Source organism: Limulus polyphemus, unplaced genomic scaffold (genome assembly GCF_000517525.1).
Source record: "Limulus polyphemus unplaced genomic scaffold, Limulus_polyphemus-2.1.2 Scaffold1138, whole genome shotgun sequence".
NCBI lineage: Eukaryota > Metazoa > Arthropoda > Merostomata > Xiphosura > Limulidae > Limulus > Limulus polyphemus.
The window spans coordinates 174,534-177,894 of NW_013666748.1; the positions used below are offsets into that span (position 1 = coordinate 174,534).

At 34.1% G+C, this 3,361-nt stretch overlaps 1 protein-coding gene across 1 annotated transcript; it reads right to left on the bottom strand.

Annotated features, from left to right (window-relative positions):
* Positions 1–394: 394 nt before the first annotated feature.
* On the bottom strand, positions 395–1,147 carry LOC106462304 (lectin L6-like). The gene has a single exon (XM_013922205.1). It carries the CDS (start codon positions 1,145–1,147, stop codon positions 395–397), a length of 753 nt encoding a protein of 250 aa, XP_013777659.1.
* Between the last annotated feature and the right edge of the window lie 2,214 nt (positions 1,148–3,361).

The window sequence follows — 3,361 nt, forward strand, 5'->3', positions numbered from 1 at the left end:
TTTAAATGCGTACAACGTGTATGTATGAATAAAAGGGAAATAAAAGTACTGAAAGTTTTATTATTGGAAATGGCTATCTGTTTTGCAATAGATTATATATTTTTTTCTATGTGCAAATAAATAAAAGGGAAACACTGAAAATTCGTTTATTAAAATAGTTTCTCCAAACGAGTACATTTTTATAAGTGCGAATAAAATGGAAGCAGCTGAGAGTTAAGATTTCGTTTATTCAAAATGGTTAACTCAGCTAACATAGTTCTTACATCACTAAATAGTACAGTTTATAAGCATAAAGATTAATTAATGGATAACGATACATAACTTTTTTTCAGTAAAATCAAAATGAAAATTAACTTTCAGATATATTCAGATTTTTCTTACAATTGTTATTTTCTTAATAGTACATTGTTGGCATCTTGAAAACTTCATTCTGACTGTTGACACCGACGACAATGTTATTACCGGCATCAATCTGTTTTAAGTTTTTTCCTAGTGTCTTCCAATCTCCATAACAAGGTTCTTCACAGAAAAAGGCGTTACCTCGTTTGTCGATGCCGAATACCGCACCTCTACCGCTACTGGTAACATATTTCAATTTTCCAGCGACGTGCTTCCAGTGCTCGTTGTAGTTTAACTCTTTAAAGTAGACGTCGTTTTTGCAATCAACGCCGTAAACTCTAAACGTTCCGACATCAAGTTGTCGTAAATTCCAATCATCGTTCTTCCATTGTCCGTTGCATGGTTTGCGACACGTATAGACGCCGTCATCAGGGTCGATGGCCCAGATATCACCAACACCGGAAACGCTCACGAATTTCATCTTTCCGTTGATATTTGTCCAATTGCTATTCAACCTAGTTTCTAACATGTAGATGTCGTTAGAATCATCAACACCCCAGACCTCGTAATCATCGGCGTCTATTTGTTTCAAATTAAAGTTATGTGGAATCCAGGGGTCAGTACTTTTGCACGGACGATTGCATTTCAAGACTTCATCTTGTTCGTTGATACCCCACAGGTAATACGTGGTAACGGAAACGAACTTTAGTTTTAAATTCGGAAATATCTCCCATGTTCTGGTTAGAACGAACGTTGAAGAAGGCTTTAATATCAACGCCAGGAACAGGATAACAGCAACTCGCAACATAATGATATCTTAATCTGCATTGGTCAAACCACACTTTATATAATCAGCATGTTGAAAAGAAGAAAGAAAGAAGAAAAAAAACTCCTGGTATTTGCACGTGACTTCTATTAATCACGTGTTACATCATGACAAAGTAACGCTCGTAAAATTTCTCGAAACGTTACATAACACCAGGAAGGTGCTTCTAGAAACAAGTATTATCATTTTTTTACTGATGCCACTTTATTGTTGCGACTACAAGTCTGGTTTCAGTTTTAGTAAATATAGTTCAAACACAATATCCCACATTTTAATACAGGCAACGAATTATCGGGCTTGATTAAGTTGTAGTTTACAGATTAATAAAGCAATCAAAGGTTTGTAATTCTATAAGAAGGAAACTCGTACACAAGACATTTATACCACAAGACTAGAACGAACATTGAAAGAAAGAATATCTGGTAAAGTAAGTCGCGGAGAACAAAGTTATACAAGAATCTGTCGAATATTTCAGCACTTTCATTAATTATGAGTTGCCCCTTATTCTAATAATTCATGAAAGTTTGAGGTTAACGTAACAAGAAGAGAAAAATTTATGAAGGAACCGTTTCAAAAATGAAGTTCTTAAGAGTTTTACCATAAAACATTTGCGGACTTATGATTTGTTACCTGCAGAAGTTAGATGATAATATACATGAACTCATTATATATCAACTAATTGTTACCTGCAGAAGCTAGATGTTAATATACATGAACTCACGATATATCAACTAAAAGTTACATGCAGAAGTTAGATGTTTATATATATGAACTCACTAATATATATATATATATATATATACAATTCTACATTGTTTTAACCGACAAGTTATGCACACATCTACTAGAGATACAGTATATATTTAACTCTACTTTGTTTTATGCACACTTATACAAGTATTCGCAGTATTGAGACTTGCATTGTTTTAACATATAAATTATGCACTAATCTGCTATATTCACAATAATCTATTCAGCGAGAAAGTTCTTTAGATTATAAACATTTACAAGTCTACTGGGTATACAATGTATTCTGGCCCTCATTACTTTGATTTATACATTTATTCACTTCAACCAGGCTTCCAAAGCCTTGATTTGTATCATTATTTAAGATTAAGTTTTAAATAAAAGATTAAACTGCTGGTTCTTTCAATTAATGTTTTCGTAACGTTGTTCTTTTTTGAAGAAGTGATAAAATATCGCGTGAGAAGCAAAATTAACCTAATTTTAGTTCGCCAACCAGAAGACGTCTGTGACCAGGCAGAAAACCTTTAAGAAAAAAGAAAAAAAAAGCTAAAATTTGCCAGGAAAAAGGATGCCATTGCTTAACTCATATATATATGAACGTAATTTGAGGTATATTTAACGTAATATATGCTTGTATGATGCCAGGTGTGACACCTGATGAAAAATAGACTGTTTATCTATTGCACAAGGGACCATTTACGCAATGGTACGTTCAAAATCCAATAGGACAAAATCCGATTCGCACTTGAGCCATAGCATGTAGGTCACCATCTAAACATACAATAACTGTTATGCCTTGAACGATTGTTTGTTTGAATATATGCACAAAGCTACACAATGGGCTATCTGTGCTCTGCCCACCACGGGTATCGAAACCCGGTTTCTAGCGTTGTAAGACATACCGCTGTGCTACTGGGGGGGGGGGGCGCCTTGAACGATTTAATAAGCTGACTTCTATTTGTCGAATATATATATATATACAAAAAATGATTATACTAAGAAGTCACACGTAAGACGCTAAGAACAGATAAATCACACAGTGATTTCGTTATATAGAACCTCTTCTACAAGGGTGATTTGGAAACGAGTATGTTTATTTTCGCCTTAATTTGTCATACTCTTATTGTTTCTTTATTTCAAGGTTGTTGTTTTTTTTTTCTTTTAACAATTTTTGTTACCGGATCATTTGTGAATTTTTTTTCCCCATTAAATTATATATTTCGTTTTTCCTCCCTCTTCCCATCTTCTAATTATAATATTTCAGTAACACCTGCAACATTAGTAACACCTGCAACATTCCTATTCAAATACAACCTAGACGCCAATGACGTCACAAAAGATCACCTCGCTAGCTTCCACGCAAACCTGGAGAAATGAAGTTTACACGACAATACAGAGCATTAAACACCATTTCGAGGGAAACCGTAACATTGTAATAGTAGGTAAGTG

Bases quoted from the DNA above. Each gene is read 5' to 3' on its own strand.
- LOC106462304 (XM_013922205.1), bottom strand. From the start codon at position 1,147: ATGTTGCGAGTTGCTGTTATCCTGTTCCTGGCGTTGATATTAAAGCCT.